At 45.1% G+C, this 24026-nt stretch overlaps 1 protein-coding gene across 1 annotated transcript; it reads right to left on the reverse strand.

Moving 5' to 3' along the window:
• Positions 1-927: 927 nt before the first annotated feature.
• mxd4 (MAX dimerization protein 4) lies at positions 928-22280 on the reverse strand. The gene is made up of 6 exons (XM_079159814.1): positions 22115-22280; positions 21354-21453; positions 18330-18359; positions 6724-6838; positions 4923-5085; positions 928-4127 (listed from the first exon to the last, which is right to left on the reverse strand). The coding sequence occupies exons 1-6, from the start codon at positions 22176-22178 to the stop codon at positions 3952-3954; spliced, it is 648 nt and encodes a 215-aa protein (XP_079015940.1). The 5' UTR covers positions 22179-22280; the 3' UTR covers positions 928-3951.
• Positions 22281-24026: the final 1746 nt, after the last annotated feature.

The raw sequence follows: 24026 nt of genomic DNA on the forward strand, positions 1-24026 counted from the left end.
CTTGGGATGGTGTCTTCTGTGTTTCTGATTTCAGCGCAGACTTCTCTGCTTTGAACCCTGCTCTCTGTGCAGACGGTCCTCGGTCTGTGATTCACCCACGACTTCATCCCACCTTCTCCGTCTGCTGACCTCCCCAAATATCACACTGTGCTTTTGTGCTCTTAGAAAAACCCCCAACGCACCAAAGTAAATCTCTGTGCAACAGCAACATGGAAGCAAATCTCAAATCGTGTCTGTGCTCGCTCTGACGATCTCTTGAATTACACTTTAATCTCAATAGGACCTCAATGAAGACGTACTTGACGTGACTGTTTACCTTTTCTGCAATGATGAAGAAGGCTGCAACATCTTCTCTCGCCTCTCCAAGGGCTTAAAAAACACGAGCAACTGTTCCTGATTTAACAGTCTTCATTCATTTCTACAATCACTGCTTTTTTTCGGACTTTTTCCCCCCAAGGCACGTCATTAAAAGGTTTTCCATAAACACTATCCGTCCAGCATTCAAACTAAATGTCACCGCGTCCAGTCATCTGCTCAAAGCCATTATAAGTGTGTGCTATGTACACTTTTTTTTTCAATGACGCCACTGAATAATTGTAATCTCATATGTGGCCCTCATCCCATTCGCTGTGTCACTTTTCTGCTGGGAGGTTCTGTGCAAGAGAATAACTTTATGCCATTACGATGGTTTGCCATGTTGTTCATTTGAGCGACAAACTGAAAAAGGACATTTCTGATACAGTCATGTACAAATCCTTTGACATTAATGTAAACTCTTGATGAAAAATAGAAAACAGCTTTTCCAAAAAAAGTTAGTTTTTTTTTTTGTCCTCCTGCAGTGTATGGAGAGAGTGCAGATAGGAGGTCACCAAAAAAAAAAAAAAAAAAAAATGCACCACAAAGTAAAAAAAGCAAAACCACCTGCTTGTCTTTAAAACCCTGCCCGCCCACCCTCCCTCCGAAAGCACAAGATGGTAATATTGCCGTGTCTCACGAAGTCCTCTGATCAATGGGTAACACTATTTTTGGGACGGACCACTGGGAGCGCGGAGGATTACACCTTTAAGCTGCCATTGATTGGATTATTCTTTTATCGCTCCTATCCCAGTGACTCCATTTAAAACAAACACATAGTCAGCACACAATAATAGTAAAATGACGAACAAAAACAAAACAAGAAAAGATCAAACACGCTTCAAGCCCAGAAGTTTTGAACCCCGTTGGTGACCATTCGGAGCGACTGGAAGCTGCCATGGGAGTTTACCAGTGTGTGGTTTCTTTTACTTTTCTGTGACAGAGGCGACACTGGCAGACGATCGGGCGTCAAGAGGGTGGGGAGTGCCTGGACAGGGTGCACAACAACAACAACAACAGCGGCTGCTCAGTAGAGACCAAAGGGGCTTTTTTTTAAAAAAATGTATTTTATAATGAGGTCTTCTCTTCAAGTGCCCCATTGCTCATGGAAGTGTTTTGGCATGGTAAGGGTTGAAATGAAAGCTTTCAGCCCGCCAGAGAAGAAGAAGAGGAAGAGGGAGGATGCGATTAAGAGGAGAGGAGGGGAGTGTGACCTGAGTAGGTACCGAGGGCGAGGAGGTGGGAGGAAGAGGAGGAGGAGGAGGAGGAGGAGGAGGAGGAGGGAGGTCATAGGCTCACCAAGGCACAGAATGACAGCAGGAGAGTCACCCAAGGGAGAGGGGCCAGTGTATCAGCTCCCCTGCCCCCACTCTCCCTTCAACAAGCCTCACCTCATGTCTGTCTGTCTCTCATATATATATATATATTTATATTTAGATAGATATACTCGCTGTTTTTGTCTTTTTGTTACAAGAGAACATTTAGGAAAATATAATACAAAATTTTATACAAGAAATATAGACTACACCGGCTAATATCACTTTTAGTGACGAGTAGCTTCTTTTGTATGCAACTTTTTTGTGTTCTTGAGTCTTTTGTAGTTTTTTTTGGTCAGACCTGCCATGGTGGACTGGCCCTTTTTATTTATTTTTTTTAACTTTTTTTTAAAAGTGTTGGGACGCCAAGCTCTAAAGACTGCCGGAGACTGAGGCCCTAATGACTATTAAATAGTCAGAGAGCAACAGAAGCGACTCCTCCGTCAATAGTGATTATCGCGCATAAGTTAAAGACGAGTTAGAGAAGAAATGTCCTCTACGTTGGTCTTCAGCAGTGCCCAGAAGCTCCAGAAATAAGTAGCAGATAGCAGAGAGAAAATAGGATTATTAGTCTGGTTATAGAAATGAAAAGTTTAACTGAATGTGATTAGTTTGCTAAGTTAGCTCAAATGAACGCCTCTATAGAGTACAAATCATTAGAGCTTTGAAACATTTTTTTCTCCACATTTACAACTTTGACTTGCTAATCGGGACAAAAACAAAAAAAAATCCAGACACACACGAACACTGCTTGAAAAAGTAATAAAGCTGGAGAGAAATGCAAATTCTGGGAGAATGACGGCCTCGTGAGCCAAGAGAGGGCTCCATTAGTGAAAAGGAAAAAGGAGAGCTGCCCCTTTTTCTGAAGGTCCGCCCTCCGAAAGCACCCACTGGCCCATCTACAGGGTAAGAAGGTAAAGGAAAAAGGTCTCCCTCCAAACCTCATGGTCCACCACAGTCATTTAAACACTCAGAGGAAGCACCCGCCTCTCGTATTTATTGCTACATCAATTCGCTACTGAGAAAGAATCAGAAGATTTGAATCAATCTTTAAGGAATAGAGTTTTTAGTTATGAGGCAACTCCTTTTTTTTTTTAATTGACATAGTAGTCCATCCACACCATAGGGTGGTATAGTGTAGTGGTCAGTAGTGTGGAGTAGTGGTTAGGCAACCCAACCAGAGGGAGACGAGAGGGTTTGGACAGTAACTGTACATCTATATACATTCTTTCTTCTCTGCTACAGCTCTGGAACTTTTTCACTTTGTCTTTGGCCAGAAATCGGCCACAGTTGGTAATGAAGGTCTGACTTTGTGTTCGGAAGTAGCCGCTGAAAAAGTCCTGTTTTAGGTCACGCAGCTGCAGAAGCGAATCCTAAAAAGTGGAACGATTTTTTTTTAAATTGGTATTTGCTTCCCTGCCAAGAGTTAGATGAGAAGACCGATACCACTCCCAACCGTGAACCTGCTCAATGTGAAGCTGCAGGTCGGTTACAACAATCAAGGCTGGAAACGACAAAAACCAATAAACATATTTTCCCAAATATCAAAATGAATCGTCCATTATTTTTAAGCAGTCAAATGTTTCGAGGAAAGTGCAGGACTTCTTCAATAGCTTTTCCTGTAAATCGTATTGTGTAAAGGGAAGATACTGTGTGATGTAAATGACTTTCGATGTTGCAAATATTGCAGAACAAGCAGAAGTGCTTTACCTTTTACTTCGCAAACTTGGTGCTAAGCCTCGCCTGCGTATTGTTGCCTCGTGGAGAAGACATGAAGCTTGTGTTTTGTTTTTGACCTCTCTTAAACTCCCTCGCTTGTTCTTTCTCTCTTGCAAACACACACACAAACATGGACGCACACATCCGGATTAACAAGTCAAAGCTGTCCACCGCACTACAGATGTCCCCATTAAAACCACAAACTCTGCTCTGCTCTCTATGAGCCTGCGGCAACACTAAGTAGGGGGTTGGGAGGGCAGTGGGAGGGCAGGGCGTGTCTGGAGGGGCAGGTTCAGGCAGGATACAGTAGGGTGAGGTAGGGTCAGTGGTCAGGGGGGGGGGGGGGGGTCAGGAAGGCTTGAGTGGCATTTCAGCCCCATGGACTTCTTGGAGAGCCGGGGCCGGGAAAGGAGGAACATGTTCAGGGTGTGCCACCGTTGTGGACCGGTCTGATGCGGGGAGCGGGCGGCGTCGGCGATTGCAAATGGTCGGGGAGGGGAAAGGTGAGGGGAGGGAAGCCTGGTCGAAGAAGCAGGTTGGGAGATGGATGGCCGCGCGCTGTCTAACAGTGGTGCGGCTGCAGTCTGTGGGAATGTGTGGCCGTGTAGCTGGTGTCGCTGGAGCTGCTCTGGAGGCTGTAGTGGTCCTCCTCCTCCTCCTCCTCCTCCTCACCGTCGCTGATGCTGTCCACGCTGTCCGCCTCGCCAGGAGTGAACTCCATGCCCTCGATGTCCACCTCTGCACGCAAAAAAGAAAAAGAAAATACGCATTGGTTATTTTCGGAGCTGTTCACAAACAGAAGAAGTGAGGGGAAACTGTTTATTTCCACCCAACTGTGGGCATATTTATTAGGGAGCCTGCAGCGCCTGTGGATTAAACCCAGATTTAGGCAGCCGTTAAAACTCTGAGCAAACAGGCCGATCTTTGTGCTCCTGCAGCTAATCCCCGTCCATTGATAAACAACTGCATGTGTGTTTACCTCATCCAGGATTAACAAGCATACTCTAACAGTCCAAACTAAGCATTTCAGGGGAGTCTGTGACACCGGTGAGCAGCAGACTGCGCCTTTAAACTCGGGTTGTGCTTGAATAGAACTAGATCATACCACATTGAGAGGAAAATGTGTTTCTAGCGGTTCTGTACGACCATTAAAGAGAGCGGTAACACGATGAATCATTTTAATATTGGGATGACGGCACACATTTTCAAACAGTCTCTCCTAGAAGGCATTCATCGGGTTGCACCCGTTGTAAACATAAAGTGACCCCCCCCCCCCCCCTTACCTCAGAGGGGAGCAGATTACCTTTTTATATTTTTGTCATTTCGGCGGATGAAACGTGACAAATTGGTTGAGCTCCTACAACCTGCACCACGACTCGGTGGACCACATGTCATAAAATGTGGCTCAGAGTTTACCAGTGGACACATCACTGACAAATAAGTGATTGTCCAGATCTGGGAGACGAACAAGGGTTTTACAGTGAGTTGATCCCTGTTGTAGTGCTGCTGGTTGACTTTTCAAAGCCAGCGTACCTTGCTCAGAGTCGGTGGAGATGGTGGAGCCCAAGCTGTCGGTGCGGAAGCGCTCAACGGATCCGGACACGGAAAGCTGCTCCAGGCGGCGTTTGAGGTAGCGGTGCTCTCTCTGCAGCTGCTCCTTCGTGTTTAAAGCCTTCTTGTCCTGCTCCTCCAGCTTCTGCAGAGCCCCATAAATGCCAAAAATCAATGATAATGCTCACTGGGCGCAAACATCTCCATCTTTTACTCTCTTTTTTTTACTGTATGCCTTGTTTTTTTTTTTTTTTTGTCGTACCATTCAAATAATCCCTGAAAGGTCACTGCAGGAAATTTCTTTTGGGGACCATTTTTTTCTTTCCCTCGTTATATGTTTTGCGGTACCTCGCAATGGGAAAACTTATTGTGAAGGAACACAATAGTAGTAGACAAAGAAATGTGACTGTGACCTTTCGTGTATGTATGACTATGATGACAGGCTTTAAGAATAACTATTACAAAAAATAGCCAATGTTTTCGCTGATGGTCTCAATTACTTACGTCGGCCATTCTGTTGCTAAAGCAAACGCTTCAGTAGAAGATAACTTCCGATTGTGATCGCCGTATTATTTGAATATTTATCCTTGATATTGGATACAGTGTATCTTTGCAAGAATATGGATTCAAGCCATATCATGCAGAGGCTGTAACTGATGTTATGAAACCAGTGTTTTCTATCATCTCTCTGCCAAACTTTTCAAAGGAGAGAATTTAACAACAACAATAAGCAAGTGGCTGAATGACTGCGTGAGGCCTGTAGGTTAGAAAGTCAAAATGAACATAAACTCGTCCTGGGATTAGATTTTGCACTAGTTTGCATGTGAGCGCTGAATACACGCGGCAGCCTGTGATACGGGAAAGACGCGACACTGCCGAGAATCATCGCAGATCGTCTGAGCAGAGAGGACGTGTGCACGGTAAACAGGAAATGAAGGGTTAAAACCTGCCACGTCTGGATTTTTCTGCCAACCACAGTGTTGCTGCTTGTAAACAGCAAGATCAGTAAAGCGTGTCCTAAACTGTACTTACATGTACAGTTCATGCTCTGCAGGGAAACGGTAAGAATCAAACCATATTCTGCCAGCACCGGTGTATTTTTAAGACCTCCTGCTGCATACTTTTCTTCAAGCATCTTGCGTGCAACAGTTAACTGAACTGTGGCGGAGGGGCTGTCCTTAAACAAATCAACATCCAATTATGTCCTTTCACATATCTAAAGATCAGCCACCAAATGTCCCGTATATTCCACTTTGTTGACTAATCAGTTTTCCTTTTAGTCTTGGGAGCATTCTTTATTTACTTACAGTCTCTGAGCTGCTCTGATTGAACGATTAGAAAACAATATAACACTTAAAGAATGCGGGGGGGGAGGAAAACCAAACCGCTCAAAGACGAGTAAGAAGTCGTGCACGAGGAGCTCAACAAGACGACAAACTGGACTTTTCCAAGAAAGTTGTATCTAGTTTTGCTACACTAGTGCTGCAACTAACAATTATGTCACTCTTTCAATAATTTCTTTGGTTAGTTGATTGTTTAGTCTGAAAATAGTAGACAATGCCGTTGATAATTCCCCAGAGCGCACAGTGATGTTTTCACAACAGTTCAGAAACCAAAGATATAAAATTGACTATGATAAAAGCACACGGTGGAACCAGCAAACGGCCTTTTTTAGCTCGACAAATACCAAACTGTTGCCAAAGTTTTTGTCAATTATCTGTCGAAAGAAGGCTAAATTGTTCATTATTTTTGTTTTTATTCGTTGTTGTTGTTTTTTTAATACCTTGATGTGCATCCTGGCCCTTTTCAGCAAGCTCAGTGTGGTGTGTCTCGTGCTGTCTGGACCCAAAGGCACCAACTTCTTCAACTGCTCCAAGTACAGCCGAAGTTTGGCACGTCTGCAAACAACACAAGCACAGGGTGAGTCAGCAGACATCCACCGGCAGGAAAGTGAGCGGGCACCTACTACACCAACACGCTGACAAAGCGTTTATGTCCCTGAAGGGCAGAAACAGATCCTGTTCCTCCCGTGCTGTGACTGTGTCGTGTTCTTCTCCTGTGCTGGGAGACGCACCAAAGCAACGACTTGAATACCACGCGGTTTCGGGTGTGACTTTGGGATTGACCGCGTGACGTTGCACGTTCAAAGGGCTGACGGGAGCGCAGAGTCTCGCTCGTTACACATGTTCAAAGCTCGCAGAGGCTCAAAGTAAACCAGTTCGAATCCCCGAGAGGACGTCCTCCCAGCGTGAGAAAGGAAATGTCACATAATGTTACACTTACAAAATACTTTTTCATTTCATATGACACAGACAGAGTTCATGCAACTGCGTCACCATTTACCTCTTTCCTCATCAACAAGAGCTGTTTTTCGCAAGACACCCACACATGACACATATTGAAAGAGCCTAACGGGGCCTCAGCTGAGAGACTTTCCTGTTTTTAGAGAATCTGTAATATACTTATCGAACCCTGTTGGCTTTTGCCTGCCTGTGTGACTAAATGTGGTCGCTTCAGTGTGGTGGTGTATTCACGAAAACAATCTCGCATTGCGCTCACTGATACTGACGTTTTTGCAGAATGTTTTTTGTCCTCGGTGCAGCAAACTGACCTCAATATAACTGCACACCGTCTAGTGATGCATCACCTTTGTCCATCTATGCTTCGTATTTGACTTTTTCCAAACCGCGTGTTAGATGGATCCACCAAATGGACAACCTGCAGAACCCTAGAGCTGCGGGAGAGACCTTAGACCCACAGTCACCGAGAGCCCAACAAAAAAAAATCATTATTGCCCAAAGTGACGGCCATGAGAAGTATCTCATCTGTTCTGATCGCTCTGTCGGTTGAACTCAACACACAAACCGTGGCCCCGTAAAACCCTGCATCCCTGCCAAAGCCCTTCAGGCCAACAACCCTGGATCCACGAGTAAACAGCTCACTGGATGCAGCAGTTTGGATGTTTAATTCAGCGTTATTGACGACAAGGCCGAGTTAATGTCTGTGTGGACATTGACTGACTTTGTGCGGATATTGTATATATATATATATATTTTTTTTTTTAATCAGCAGAATACCTCCCGTGTCTGTCCTTGGTTCATTCAAATTTTCCTCATGAAGGCCTTTCAATCCTCCATTAGTCATGCTAGTCCATGAACTGTCTCTTTGTTCTGATCTAGCCTTCCCCCCTTTTCTCTCGTTCCTTTGGCTAACTCTGTCTGAACGGTAAACAAACTCCAACAATGCGAGGTCTCCACTGGCCAATGCTGCGACCACAATAAACCTAATCAGAGAAATGAAGCTCTCTAGGGCTGGCTGCAGAGCCGAGCACACAGGAGAACACACTATCTACACACACACACACACACACACACACACACACACACACACACACACACACACACACACACACACACACACACACACACACACACACACACACACACACACAGTCTTTCCCCTGTTTTTCTTCAGGAAGGGCGTCGCCTGTGTTTTTCACATAAGGTAAGACCTTCTTACTAGTGTCGTCTATTTCATTGAGAGGTCAGCCAGAGGTGACCTGTGGGCTACAAGAGAGTCTTGGGGGCTTAACAAAATAATCCAAAGTCATAAATGATAGTTTACTTTTTTTATTGTAGCTCCAAAAATGCACCTGATTTAAATATATAAAAAAAAAGGATCAGCAAAGTGCCCTTGAAACCATCTCTACCTCTCTACAGGTGCATACAGGCGTTCCCCAGAAAAAGGGCGTGTGAAAGTGCTCTCGTTCTTTTATTTCCTTTTCTCCCAGGGGGCCCCCCCCCCCCCCCCCATCCCCTAAACCCCTCCACTCCACCCTGCCAACACCAACACACCCTCATCCCACTGGAAAACAAGTGTCTTCTGAGGACATGGGGCGGGGGCCCAGCCTCCAACCTGCCCCAGTCGAGCCACATGAAGCAGTTGGACTGCGGCCAGGGGAAGCGGGCAGGAAGGAGCTGGGGGTCTGCAGCAGGGGGGGGGGGGGTAGCGGGGTCCAAGCTAGAGGGTGAGTTTCTCTTGGGTTAAAAAAAAAAAGGGGCTCTTTGAGTGCAGTGTGCTCAGCTGCACCAGGCAGCGCTCCACACACATCATCCAGCGGGTAACTTGAGCCAACGGGCCACCATGTTGCACACCACTCCCCCCCCCCCCCCCTCCCTCTCTAGCAATGAAAAACAAAAACAAGGCGTTCCCTGAATGCTCTGCCTGACTACCCACCTCCCCCCCCCAAAGAAAACCTATTTTTACTGAAAAAAAGAAAGAATTCATCACAGGCCCCACCTGTAGGCTCGCCACATATTTTACCTGGCATGCAGATGTAAGGAATGTGCACAGATGCACCTTCGACACCTGAATGTCTGGAGATTTGTCTGTAGATTCCCGGCCTGAATCATTATCCCAATCAGACTTGGAACTATTCAAACTATTTCTTTAAAAAGTGCAATGACTGGTAATGAGAATGTATTTACATGTCTGACTATAGTTGCCCTATGTGCTGTTGTTCTTCAGTTTCAAACATGTAACTATTTTTAAAAAAAACACACACAACCAAACTGTAGCTTTGGTAGTCTGTGCGCTAAATGCTACACGTCTCCTTTCTATTTCTGTTTTCTAGTCTGTATTGGGACACGTAAAAAAGCTTCATGTTTGTGATGCATATCAATCAGACGGGACCTGGGTTAACCTGGCAGTGTGTCCCTGACAGCTCCTACCAGCAACATGTTGCCCTGCCGCAACATGTTGCTGTTTTTCTTGCTTGTTGGTGGGGACCCTCCCTCGCTCACGTTTGTTATTCCTAACCCAAGCCCCGGTCACGCTATGTTTATCAGAACAGCCATGCAAAGTGTGGCATAAGATGAACGTGAATGTTGTATCCGTGAAGGAGAGCGGACATTTTGCACAGCCTGGCTCAATCAGATTTTCCAGTTTGTCTGGCTTGAAAATAGTGCGGCCTTTGATGTATTCCGTCATGAAGAGTGTCACAATGTGAGACTGTTGATGTGGTGTCATATGAGAGTTTGTACTTGTGTGTGTGCGTGTGTGACAACGAGTTCAAACATCGTGTGAAAGTCAGGGTTTCTATATTACAGGGGACACAATATTCACGGGATATGTTTTTTAAATGAAAACACTCTCATTTAGAAGTGTTTTTACTGCAAAAAAATAACAATAATACTGAAAATAATACGTTATTACGGTGTAACAGAAACATTGTAGCTCTTAAAAGTTTTCGTGACTTTGCTTAAGAAAGAAAATTGCAAAAACATCCTGCAGCTGGAGATTTATTAGTAAGTCACGTCTGCAGGGAAATGACCACCTGACCGTTCTCACGTGCAGATAACCACGGGATGGTTTCTGTCTGATCTCTGGCCTTCCCTCCCCCTCCTCTTCCCTCCCCATCCAGAGGCCCAGTGCCAAAACAAAGCAAAGGCAGAAGAGGAGAAGAAAAAAAAAAGGAGGGTTTGCTGCGTGCTGCTAAAAACTGGAACGAGCTATTTAAACAGTTTACCAAATATTGACCATGCTTTTCTCACAGATCTGTTCACGCTGTGCTCCCTTTCTGCTGCTGAAGTCAAAAGGGGAGCAGTGTATCTGCAGCAGCCTGTTTTTATGTCGGACGGATGCATTATGAAGGATATTTATGTACGCTGCACCGCAGAAAAGAAGTGACCCTGACCGGTTTTCACACTGTCCACATTCAGATATCCTGGTTCTCAGACACAGTCCTGGTGACCGCGGTGTCCCAGGACCATCCAGACTGGAGATCTGTCGGTACATTAGGGTACATTAGCTGCAGGGCCTGAGAAGGCACACCAGTGCAAACAACGGGCCTTCACCCCTCACTCACTGCACTGTTTAATGAGCTCGCTGCAGCCCAGGCGCATTCCTCGACCCATATGCACAGGACCGAGTGGCTTGTCTGGCAAGGAGCCAAACCCCGCCAAGCTAAGGTCAGAGGTCATCAGGAACACCACTGCAATGTTTCCTCTCACTGCCAGAGCGGACTCGGTTTGTTCCCCGTTGGGTTTAAAGAAAAGAAAATGCGATACCGGGACTCTGGTGTTGTTTTGACTTGAGCCCACAAGACACCAGCATGAAGAATTTCCTGCTTTGTCGGCTTATCTTGTCCGCGCAATAATGCAATCGTTTGATCTCAAAATGCAATGTGTACATTTGGAGGGTTTGTCATTTGACATCTCCAACATGAAGTGGATCTAAACGGTGTTTTCAAAGGCTTTAAGAATGATTGAAGATCTTTACAATTCAGTCTTTTAGTTTTGGCCATCTCTCTTATCAGTAATAAAAATATGGAGACACAACATTACTAAAAAAGAAGTCTGACCTACTGTACGCCATCGTGTGCAGTTTTCCTTTAATCAGGGATTATTCCCAACATTTTGGCTGTGCTATCTTTAACCTTTGAGTAGGATACAAAAAAATACCCCCAAAACCTCACAAACACTATGCATCCGGCCCGCTTAGTTTACAGCGTGGCTCTGTCATGTGAAGGGAAAAGTGGGGCAGCGTTGCGTGAGTATGGATCACTACTGTTGCCGTGGTGGAATTTGGGGGTGCCAGTAAAGTGGCTGCACATCTGGCTGGCAGGTTCCTGGGGAGTACGAGCGCAGATGGAGGGATTGTTGAGGGACCCTACTCAAGGTCTCGGGCCGACAAACACTGGGCCTTTTAGAGGCCCGTCATCCGTCTCCCTGTCACCGTGCAGCCCTGCCCGGAACACGACTACATTTAAAAGAGATCAGACTCTCTGAAAAAAAAAACGGCTGGTGGATTCGCCACTCCCCCCCCCCCACGTCAGCGACAAGAGAGACACACGGGGGAGACACGAGAGGCTTTCATCACCCTCATGTGAAATGTCAGTCGTCTGGGTTGAGCTATGTTTGTTTTCTGTCATGGAGGATGCCACACCCGCCTGCACTGTGTGCAGTGACAACTGCGGGGAGAGACAGACGGATACGAGTCCCCCGTAAACACATTTCTCCTGGCGGCAGGAACCTGGAGCACGCTCTCACATGACTCTGCTCTCGCACGCAAGCAGCAAACAGAAACCTGAACGCACCACAAACAGCAGCGCAGACGGAGGGAGGGGCCTGGTTACTCCACTACTTGTGGAGCGTTGCTCTGAAGAAAAAGAGCTCAGCATGCTTTACTGGTGATTAAACAACAGGAAGCTGCAGAATGAGGCAGATCGTTGTTCACGCGTTGTAGTAGTATTTCCACCAAACTGAAATATCCACTGGGCGTGCTCGGGAATGCCTTGTAATTAGATTCATTTGACTTTTTTTTTTTTCTTGTACTGAAACAATCCCCTGTGGGAGCGTGGATCATTACAAAATCCCTTCCTCGGCACAGCCAGCTTGCACTGGTGTTAACAGAAAAACAGATGTCAAATAGGGTTTGCAGAGGAGAGCGTGTGAGCGAACAGAGAGAGAGAGAGAGGAATTAAAGATCAAGTTCCTGAGCATCTCTGAATCATTTCAACACAATGTCAAATGACAGACCTGGACATTAATTGCCTTCCGCTGCATGCATTGAAAAGCACATCTGCAAATGTTGGGGCGGACTAGCAGAGACAAGTTCGGCGAGCTCAATAAACACATTCCCCTGACAACGGAGGTTTTATAATGAACCCTCGTCAATGATCGACACGCAGGGATCTAGTGGCACGAGAGACGATCGCAGCGTCCATGTTTACTGTTGCAAAGTTTGTCTGTTTACTTCTGTGAGGAGGCGGTAGAACAGTGGGGCGGGGTCCTGTTTCAGGGTCTGGGCCCAACTAAAAGAGGCCACAAGATGAGTGAGATAATGAACAGATAAGGAGACATTTCTATCACACAACGTCACGCTTATTGGAGACTTTTTTCCCCTTGTGAATTAAAGTATATTGGGACCTTTCAAACACAACGAGAGGAAGTCGCAATGCGAGGAGTCGTTCTGGGAGTCACAAAAAGCTTACACGCTGCTGTTGTTGAGCGTAAAAAGAAGAAAACTAGAGAGAATAAAGGAGAGTAGAAAACAGATTGATGAATAACAGACTGCCTGCAGCCTTAACCCGCTCTATAAATGCATCAATCAAACAAATATTTGCTTGTGACTCCCTGCTTGAAAAACAAGCCCGATGCGGATGCGGCTGCAGAGCATTCTAGTAATACTCGGCCTGCAAGTTTCGTGACCCCCCGCTTAAACCGACTCTGTTACTTAACTACATTCCAGCACATGTGTGCACACTCTGCTGACCTGAATTCCAGGCCGCCTGCTCGACACACAGAGCAGCCACATCCTACGCTGCCTCCCGTTCCTCTCTCTGGCAACGCTCAAGAATGTCTTCGTCTCCTCTCGTCCTCGGGCCGACAAGGGCCCGGGACCAAAACCATGAATGGTTCAGTCAGCTCACTCTCCTCCCTTCTCTCCTCCTTTTCACTTCTTTCTTTAATTTCTTCTTGTTGTTGTTGGGGGGGGGGGGGGGTTTGCCCTTGAAACCCCAAAGCTAGGCCCACACCTTGTTAAAGTGCATCCTTTAGCTGTCGCTTTTATGAGCGTCAGCTGCTTTTACTGACACAGAAGCGCTGTGCTCCCTGCAGCGACGACGCCTGAGAGGGAGCGGGGACGTTCTCGCCTTAATTGTCGGTCCACAACGCTCACGTTCACAAACTCAAATTCCTGTGTCGGGGGTGCAAAAGAAGCCTGTACAAGTCACGCACAGGCCAAACACGCCATCGTCAACAGACAGTAAACGGCACGTGCGGCCGTTCTGCGATTGCGGCCGGGCTTGACCTGACGGAGCCAGAGAGCGCCTCGACGCCCGGTGACCTCAGGGTGGAGAAATTCCACGCGTGACCTGTAGCTTGTTTCTTGTTTTGTCCCAACCAGCCTCACAACGGTAACAACCGAGACATGTCACACAGCTATGTCCTCTTGCTTCAGTAAATGTAGAACAATTTTGGACAAACCCAGTCTGTCGTAAGGTTGGGTAATATGACAAAATGCATTTCCCTTTCGGTTTATACCAACGAAGATATCCCTTTAATATATCTCTTTATATTGTGATGGAATCAAAAACGTTTTTTTTTTTCATTTTTATTCAATAGATTAGCGAGACACAGACATTCCCATCTGGTTATTTCGTCTACGAAAGTACATCTATGTCACGTCTTAATATAAAATGACATGTAGAAACTGCACACCTAGAGTACACATCAGCTCAACAGTCACGTTGAATATACTGTACGTGCTATGGTCTACATGTGCCTTCATGATTAGACCACGTACAGTACATCAGTCATTACTCTGGGTTATTAGCTGCTCACGCAGACCTAATGACTCCGGGTTACCACACTCACATGAGGAATGTAACTGACAGTGTCACATTTGAGGAAGTTAAGTACGAAAGCCACATGCAATCATGTGAGTATGAATTACACACCAAAACCCAAACTGGAAGGAATGAAGTGGTCCACTTTGTTTATGTAGCTGCTTTATAACTCAAAAGAAATGATACATTTTTAAAAGGCAGGATGTTAACATATTACGACCTTAACTTAAACTGTATTCACAACGGCTGTGTATTCTGCAATCCCTATTAAAATGCGGATGAACAGGCCTAGCGAAAGCCTGCCACCTTCCGCATAAACTCACTGTCACAAAAGAAGATTTATACCTCAAAAAAAGGAGAAACGGGCACGGCTGAGTTTTGGCAGGAGGGCCAGCAAAGAGTGATAAAGGCCCTCTGTGAGAAGGGAGCTCTGCCTTTCTCGTCCTTGCTGCCTCAGGTTTCTGCTGACTCAAGTAGAGCCAGAATGAGGCGTAAAAAGAAAAAAAAAAACCATAACAGAAAAACCAGATGTGGTCTCTGGAGAAAGAAGGAGACAAAGAGTAGAAGGCAAGGAGGTGAAGTAACTAACAGGGCTGTTGGACGGCTCTCCCTCCCACCGACACACCGCCGTAACTCAAACAGCTCAGTGAGGCCTACACACACACACACACGCACGCACACACACACACACACACACACACACACACAGGAGCTTCACTCGAGGGGAAAGAGCTCCTCAAAGCCAAATAAGTCATTCATCACAGCTGGGAGTAGACGACACCGGGAGAGTAAATTTAATTAGAGAGAAGATTAGACCATGACAAACTGAGGGCCTGCTCCTGTGTCCATGAAGTGCATGTTAATTCAGAGCGTAAAGTTTAAAAGGTGCCACACAGTTGCTGCACATTAGCTCAGTGCGATATATTATATATATATATTGTAAGTGAATACTGTTTGTCGAAATCAGCCACGGACGGTGTCTTTATCTGGAAGGGTAAAAATAGAGATGCAAATTTGTTGTTTTCAACATACCCGACACGACCACACCATAGCGGCATTACATGGCTGGGTTTTCTGTAAACAGGTGATGTGTGGGAAAACAAAACGTCTGTAGTTTCACAATTCGTTGGCGTTTCTAGAAAAGGAAACTTGCGGCACGGACGAGTTGTCAAAGGCGTGATCAAGAGCGGTTGAAGTCAGAAATGGGAAGGAAGCAATGCCAGCGGAGACCAACCACACAGAAGCATTCGGTTTCACGGAAATGTCAAGCCGACGCTCTGCAGCTCTGGCCTGTGCAATGACACGAGAGAGAGAGAGAGAGAGAGAGAGAGAGAGAGAGAGAGAGAGAGAGAGAGAGTCACCCTCGAGACGGTCTGTACAGAGCTGTCACGGCTGCACTCCGGCTGCAGCAGATAAGCAGGTTGTGTCGAGACGGGCGACCCTGCGGGACGCAGCTGGCACCCGCCCAGACGTCTCACTCTGATAGCGGGACACAAATATATGCAGGGTGCCTCTTGAACGGCTGCCAAGGCAAGCAGTCAGTTTGGTGAGAGACACCTAGCATTGCATTCATCGCTGAGCAGCAGCCAGTGAGCCTGACGTCCGCAGGAAAGGGAAGGGAGAAAAAGAAAAAGTAGACAAAAACATATTTAAAAGTTGCCACACTGGACACCGACACTGGCATAAAATGGACAGATGACTTGAAAGTATAGGCCCGAGGTCCCGCACAATATTTGCACTTTTTTCACAATACATGCAGTCAATGCCTCCCGTGTCAAAAGCAGACGTTTATCGGTCACTTTGCCTATACCGCGAGAACATGACGTACAAGGAGGGCTCTGTGCTGCGCCCGCGTGAACCCAACGCACCGGCACATGACCAAACAAAGACAGTGAGTCAGGGCTCAAACAGCAGCACCTCCCTGGAGTGGCGTCTGAGGGCGTGAGGGAGGTCGAGCTTTTGGACACAATACTGGGATTGCTACAGATTAAACAGGTGTGTAGCTCTGAGCGGATGCTCCAACTGGTCACTCACACACACACACACACTCATTAAACTGGTTGATCCGGACAGCTGAAGACTTTTGGTTTTTGTTCTGATGAATCGGAAGAAAAACCAAGACAGAGATCAAGCGAGGACACTGAAATGTTGGATCAATCCTTTGAGAATACCCGTAAGGGTTGGAACTGAACACATTTTGGCTTTTCAGTTACACTCGTTTGAGACAACTTATCGCTTGGCTGTAAGGAAAAAGTCGGAAAAAAGGCACATTGTACATTCTCATGCCTTCAAAGTGCTTGTTTGGTTGGGTCAATAGCCCAAAGCCGAAAGATATTCAGTATACGTGAATCAAAAATGAGGGAAATCTGCAAAAATCCTCACATTTGAGCAGCTGAAACCAGCAACCAGCGGCTTTTTTGCCTCATAAATGACTTACACGTGTGTCAAAATTGTTGTCGATTAATTTCCTGTTTCTGTTAATAATCTCAGCACTACATACACACTAGGGCGTGACACACATGCATTATAGATGACTGTGCTTAAGCTTGATGTCTCAACCTTTAACACCTGTACGTTGGGAGTAATGACCGGGTAATTTGTGTATCGTGTATCACAATGATACCTCGTCACTGCAGGGCACGTCAATACAAATAAGTGGACGGAACTTTTTCCTGGGGAGGGACGGAGAGAAACACAACGGCAGGAAAGTACTTTTTAAATATGATCTAATGCATCTTCTGTCATTAAGGAGTATTCAAACATAATTAAATGTATTTAAGCCCTGACATCAGAGTCAAAACATCAGTGAATAACTAAGAGAACTCATGTGTTTTACCGTCAAGACGCTGCACATGATGTAAAGAAAAAACGTCTTTTTTAGAAACTTGTGGCCGTAGTGACGACAAGGGAAGTGAGTAAACCGATTATGGAACACTTTACCGGCACTTGCGTTTGTCAGTTTGACATGGTCACTTCGTTGGTTAGCAACCAACCACACCCGTCGTCGGACATGAGGTAACTGTTGTGTCTCAACACTTGCTTTGTGATCAGCCGGGGCCTTCTCTGCCTCCCAGGTCAGGGAGGAATATGTCTGAACTCGTTTCTCTCGTCTGCACTGCACACATCCATTACTCACTCCCAGACATGTGACTGGCAAACCCCAATCCCTCAGCGTGGATGACAGTGTGTCACGCACATGCAGCCCAACACACACACACACCCATCTCAGCCTCGGCTCACATGCTGATAGTCACATCAGCTGTTTTGTAAATCCTCTCTAGCAGGCAGTTTTTTTTTTTTTGGGGTAAGAATCCGCTCGGGATGACCTTGATGCAAAAAAAATAAAGTAAAAAAAAAGCACACCAAAAAAAGTTTTGCTTCTTCCACCAACCATCTTCCCTAAAGCAGCAAGGCTTTGTTGTATCAAAGAGGAGTTTTGCTTCCTGACAAAAACCCCCCCTTTGGATCTGTGAAGTCAAAACAGAGCAGAAGACAGACTGTCTGTGCCTTTAATGAGCGCAGACATCACATCACCGCGAGCTGAGCGCTGTACCCCTCAGGGAGGAAAAGAAAAAGGTGGAGCGAGATGCATGCTGGGGGTAGTAGAGCGGGATAACCGTGTGTGTGTTTGCCGTCTGTGGGCCTCTTAATTTGGAGAAATGACAGGCGAGATCTAGATTCACCCCGCCTCCGTTCACAGTATCAGCCTGGGCTAGCATTATCACTTTCCATACAAGGTAACGAGTTTCATCCGTGAAACGGAGACAGATCTAATCAACGTGAATCTGCTCTTTGAAATGAGCTCATTATCCATTTTCAGACATGAGGAATGAATTGATTGAATCTCATTGAGGACGACCTCCGATCCAATCGGGTGCTTTTTACCGAGAGGGAAATATCTTGACGTTTTACCTGCAGACAGCATGCCTTCGCTTAGTATGTTAGGAGCTCAAGGGTGCTCAGCAAAAAGCATGCACACGCAAATCACAGAAACGGGACGAGATGCGGTATAGGCCAAAGGGTCTCAGGTGTGATCTTACCTGTGTTTCTCCAGCTCGTTGTGCGACGATCTGTGAGGACGAAAGAGACAGAGGAGTGTCAAAGCACTGCCAAAATACTACACGTGCTCAAATCACATGACAAGAGAGTTAGGATGCGATGCAATGAACAATCACAAATTAAGAGGCATGGTTACTAACAGTTTTTATCTAAATGTAAGACAAATGAAAGCAAGATGAATGGAAGAAATGCAGAGTTAACAGCAGATGTGAGAAGCATTCTAAGGAAAAATGTGTAAAGACAGCAAAGAATGGTGTTGACTCCTTTCTGCCCACATGTTTCTTTAGGGCTTTTGAATGCTTGAGTTGCTTTAAATTTTACCGAAGACATAGAAAATTATAATAATAATAATAATAATAATACTCCAAAATAGGCCTCAAGCAAGCAACGCAAAGGCTTGATCACACATTCTGGGAATAGACATCCATGACGAGTGTGCAAAAAATGGGAGTGGAGTTTTTTCAAAAATCTTTTTCCATGTCTGTGTGACGTCTGTCAGAGAGTGTGCAGCAGAGCGCCAAAATGACCCTGAGAGAAAAGAGAGAGAGAGAGACCCCCCCGCCCCGCTCTCAAACAGCATGCACGCACTGCTGTTGTTGCTGCACTCTGGCTGAAAAGCAGCGTGGATAAAAACACACTCAGACGTCTGGAGGCGGAGACGCTGCAGAATTCCTCAGCGTGCGGGGTTATTCGCGCTGTGCAGCGAGGGCACTGCAGCCCGTCTGAAACAGGCCCTCTGTTCACGAGGCCGTCATGGATACCGCGGCAATAAAAACAAAACAAAAACAGCAACAACAAAAGGGCCAGACTGACAACAAGCCTTTTCAGATTTTCTTTTTTTTTTTCCGCTGTTCGAGAGCCCTTGTGCTCGCGAAGCAGTGGTTCCCACAGCTGTGGGAGGCCGAGGCACCAAAAAAAAAGGGGGTTACAGTCGACCGTGCGAGCTGCCATAATGTGGCGCCTGCCCAAAGAATCCTCCCATGAAATAACCTGATCCGAAAAGGCCGACATCATGGAGGAAGTTGTGCTGTTCAAACCTTCACAAATTATGGGAACTGTCCCAGACAAAGCACAGGGCATGACCAGGAAATGATACAGCAGCTTTTTCAGAGGAAGGGAATGCACGCAGACCTGTAATAACAGCAGGTTAACACACATCCCTTTACATGTTATGTAAAAGAATGGCGTGGCATGCAAAGGACTCGGTGCTCCCATGGTATGAACTGGGCCCTGGTGATCAAAGGCCTACATGTTTTTGCTTTCTGTGTGCAGAAATAGACTCCCAAACGTTTTTTCTTTTTTTTTCCACACGCCCTAAATATTGCATCGTTGCAAAACATGTGATTGGTGTCGATTTGCCGATTTGGTCCTAATATCAAACCCAACAACAGTTTTTAGTTCTATAAAGCAAAGCTTTGTGCTTTTTAACAAACCTGCTTCTGTTTCACTGAAAATAAGTTCAAACATGTTTTTACTTCACTACCCCCTGCATCCTGTCGATGCTAAAAAAAAAAAAAACAGCAAGAGAGTATAAAGGGAATTGGGGAATTGGCCCACAGTGCAAAAGAGGGAAAAGCAGGTCTGGTGCATGAAGCTTGGTGCACTGGTGTTTGTCACAGTGTGGAGGTGTGTGTTTCAGCCACCACACCCACCTGCCACATCCCCGTACACACACACACGTAAACAATTGTGTTCCTATGTCTGAGACTGTGTCAATGGAATGTGGATGAGACTGCTCTGACAAATATAGAAACATGACTTTTAAATGTACAAAGCCATACGCCTTAAAAAGGGAGTGCAATTACAATTGTGATAGGACAGTTTCATATTCTGTACGCACAATGACGTAACTCTGACGCTCACTACTGAGGAAACCATGCTTCCCTAAACTAAATTTAGCCAACAGGAACGTTTTTTTATCTTCATGTGCTAGTGTTCCTGGGAATAAAACTGCACTGACAAGAGCACAACAGATGAAAGATTTCACTGTTGCACACTTGGCCAAATAACACTGCAACATTTTACTTTGTATGTAGCCTATAGGATGTAAAGGTCCCCAATTTAGGGCCATAAATCAACGGAAATCTTGTTGGCGACTAGAGCTGATAGGATCAGTCGATCATAAGAAAATAAAACGTCAACTATTTTGACAATCAATTAACTCAGATGTGATAGTAGACTATATATATTTGGCTCTTTGGAAAGAAAAACAAGGGATTTCAAGATGCCGCCTGGGATTACGTTGTGCACTTTTCACTCTTCTGTGACATTTTAACTATTAAAAGATGAATCAGTTCATCAATATATGATTTGCAGATTAACCGATAATGAAAACAATACAGGATAACAGCACTGTTAGCGACCTTCCTACTGAACAGGCCTTTTAATCACACGAGAATTAAATGTTAACTTGCTGAGGTTGAAATGACCTTTAACCAGCTGTCCAACTGGTCTAAAAAAAGAGCAACAAAGCAAGATTGAACCGAAACTGAAACTTAATTGTATTCACTTATGTAATGTTATTCTGTGTGATTGTATGGCCTAGCAGCAAGGTCTATATTAGCTGCAGGCTGTCGCAGTATGGGAATGGGGATTGGACTGGCTGGGGGGGGGCACACACATACAAAACACAACAACCACATGAAAAAAAAAGGCACAGGTGAAAAAAGCATGACAGTCGTGCAAAAACGAAAGGTTATGTGCATGTGTGTGTTTTCTCTCAGCACGGGGAGGGAGGGTGTGTGTGTGTACGTGTGTACGTGCGTGCGTGTGTGTGTATGTGAAAAAGAGAAAGAGTGGGAGCAGCAGAGTTGACAGTGTACGCGTGGCAGTGTTTATTGGAGAGACCAAAACAGAGAGCCCAGCCCAGGCAGCAGCAGAGAGAGAAGGCAGTGTGCATGAAAACAGCCAAACTATGTTTGTGTGTGTGCGTGTGCGCGTGTGTGTGTTTCTACACGCTGGGACTAACAGCAAACAAATACAAGAAGCAAGACTGATATATTTACCTATTGTTCTGAGTTTTTCTGGACATTGTCGAGGCTTTCGTTTTCTTACTGGAAAAGTCGCTGCTGTACGGTAAAACCGACGCATACCCGTGTTCTGCCTCTATTGAGCAAAACAAAACACATAGAATGTTAATTTACGGTGGTGTCTGCAAGAATAAATAATACAATTCAAAAAAAAAAAGCTGTCAATGAGTCATTCGGGGAAACATGAAATATCAACAGAGGAACACAACGCGATCGATCGTCAACGTTATCGCTTCCAATAGATCAATAGCGTGCTGTATAGCCTTCAGCAAGGTGTATATATATACTGTGAAGCAATCCACGTGACATGATCATCTATGTGTCTCTGTCATTATGATACTGGTTCATATTCTCAATGTCACTCTTGTTTACTCATTTCCGAAGAGAGATAATCCGAGGACACACTGCATTCGGAGTATACACACAACACGTGAGCCAGTATTAGCCACATTGCAGACACAGTTCATAAATGCATGACCTACTTTAAATAATAACATAGAGCTGCTCTTTTTCTAGCATATAGGCTGTAGGTCCAGTACCCCCCCCCGTCCCCCCCCCCCGTCCCCCGTCCCCCGTCCCATTGTCTGTAGAGTGACATCATACCTGCACTATGGCAGCGCACGTTAAAACTTTACATAAAATAGAAGATTAAGCATTGCTGCCGTCCTAATGCTCCATTCACAAAATAATCACGAGCCTCGAAATCCTGTCAAGTTGTCAGTTTTAGCTTGAAATACCTCTGTCTCTTCTTTCCAAGTACTCTGCAGCCTCCAGCAGAATTAAAAGAGAATTAAGTTCCATCTTGTTGTCGGCTTGTTATTAAAAATAGAAAATAGCTTTTGAGACAGATGTAGAAGTCATGAAATACTGGAATTGAAACTGTAAAACTGTTTGTACAGGACGATGTACGAGCGCTGCTATATTCAGTTCTGAGTCTTGGTGACTCCAAACTACAGTATCAACAGCACCTAAACTAAAAACTCAGGGAAGTGAGTGACCGCACGCTCGTCCAATGAGAAAAGCCTGTAGGCGGGTTCTCGAGGTATGTCTTAGCCTATGAGCAGGCTGCAAACGGTGGGGTGCTATTTGATTGGCTTGAGGGCAAAAGTCATCAGGGACATACCCTAGCAACAGCCTGGGTTTCCCGCCCTCTCCACAGCTGATTGGTGTGACGCGGGGGCAGGCGGCCTCTGATTGGCTGGGATGGATTCCGGGCTTATGTCATAGTTGAACTTGCGCTATTGATTTGGTTGCCAAGTTTGATACCTTCTCCAAAGTATGCGTTTGGATTTGGACCGTGAAATACACTAAATTCAAAGGTCATTCATTCAATAAGGCTCTGTTATACACATCTGCTATTTCCCATGAGAGTGTGTGATGTGGCAAAATTACTCAAAGCCTGTGTGTGTTGTGTTCATTTCCTGTCCAAGTCATTATGAAAGCCCTGTATGAGGCTGCATAAACTGAATTTGGTTTATGACTCCTCCTGAAGATATAAAGTGACTGAGCTGCAGTGTTGATTGCATGTTAACATGCAAAGTTAAATACACATTTCCTTGAAAAGTATAAATATCATCAACCTCTTTTAAAATAGCAGTTTGAACAGAGGTAGCAGCATGGACGTAGGCCTATTAATGACAACTCTCTCTTAATACAACCACAGCCAGAGCTGGGACAAAGTCAATGTTCTGCAAGTCACAAACATGTGACTTTGGCTTTGAAGTTTCAAGTCCTTGACTTTGTTTTTCGAGTTGTAAACTTCACCAAATATAAGGCCATGTTCAGTCTGAAACAGAATAACAGATAGAATAGTACATCATAAGTAATGACTGCTTTTTACAAGTAAACCGTGGCATGTTATTCCTGTGACACAGTTAGAGCTGGAACAGTCGGTTGACTGACAGAAAGTTAGTCTTTAGTAATTCATTAAATTAATTAAATGTAAAGTTTAAAGTAAAAATGTCAAAAAAATGTTGGTTCCAGCCTGTAAATATAGTTAAAGTTGGTCCAACATTTGAATAAATCCAGAAATTATGAATCCCCTTTTTCTCACTATTTACTGATGTTTCTTAAACCAAACAATTAATGAAGAAATGAATCACGAGATGTTGATGCTCTAATTTGTTTAATTTCTGAGCTGAATGTTTTGCAGGTTGTCTTTACTTCCAAATGTGAATTTGTTGTCTGGCTGTTTGTTTGCAATGCAAAAAAGACCTCTCCCTTTTGCAGATTTCGTATATATTGCTAGGGAAGCAACAGAAAACTTGTGACAAAATATGATATTTTTAGTTCATAGGGTTGAGGAGGATGTAAGACTGTTCAAGTGAAGTCAGAAGTCATTAGTGTCAAAGTTTGATTTGGTGGAATCAAGTCGAATGTCATGACTGACTACTTCTGTCTCCAGACCAGTGCTTCATTTCAAACAGTAAATACCAACAGAATGAAGCCTAATGTTGTAATATTGCTGCAGCAGCATTGTGGGCATTTGCAAAGTGTCACTTTGCAAGAACAGCAGAAGAGTTATGAATGTCTCTGCAGGAGTTCCTGCAGAGTATACAAGTGGGTTGCTCTGCATGGCAGGCAGCTTATGTTGCTTGCAGCCAGATGTTTGAGCCTCAGATCATTATTTGAGTACATTCTGAAGAAATC

This window comes from Pholis gunnellus, assembly GCF_910591455.1.
Source record: "Pholis gunnellus genome assembly, chromosome: 5".
Classification (NCBI taxonomy): domain Eukaryota; kingdom Metazoa; phylum Chordata; class Actinopteri; order Perciformes; family Pholidae; genus Pholis; species Pholis gunnellus.